Source organism: Phaethon lepturus, unplaced genomic scaffold, assembly GCF_000687285.1.
Source record: "Phaethon lepturus isolate BGI_N335 unplaced genomic scaffold, ASM68728v1 scaffold22533, whole genome shotgun sequence".
NCBI lineage: Eukaryota > Metazoa > Chordata > Aves > Phaethontiformes > Phaethontidae > Phaethon > Phaethon lepturus.
Window position 1 is genome coordinate 3,764 of NW_010527277.1, and position 292 is coordinate 4,055.

General features: G+C 62.0%; 1 protein-coding gene across 1 annotated transcript in view; it reads right to left on the bottom strand.

Moving 5' to 3' along the window:
• GABBR1 (gamma-aminobutyric acid (GABA) B receptor, 1) overlaps positions 1–79 on the bottom strand; it is a gene marked incomplete at both ends in the record, with an annotated part of 3,812 nt that extends 3,733 nt beyond the window's left edge. The window contains one exon of the mRNA XM_010283346.1: positions 11–79. Coding sequence (XP_010281648.1) covers positions 11–79 — 69 coding nt within the window. The remainder of the gene's footprint in view (positions 1–10) is intronic.
• Between the last annotated feature and the right edge of the window lie 213 nt (positions 80–292).

The following is a 292-nucleotide window of genomic DNA, read 5'->3' on the forward strand; positions in this document are numbered from 1 at the left end:
GGATCGGTACCCGGTGGCCGGCGCCCCAGCCGATGAGGAACCAGACGTACTTCTTTCCGTACAGCTTCTCCTTGTAGACCTGTGTGGGCCGAGGGTCCGCGGCCTCAGCCTTCACCCCATCCTTCCCGCCGTCCCTCTGTCCATCACTCTTCACCGCATCCCATCCAGTCACCCTTCACTCATCTAGCACCCTTCTCCCCACCCTGTCCATCCAGCTGGACCTCCGTCCATCCGACTCCTCACTCTGTGCCTCCACTCAACCATTTCCATTCCCATCATCCCGCCTGCCCGC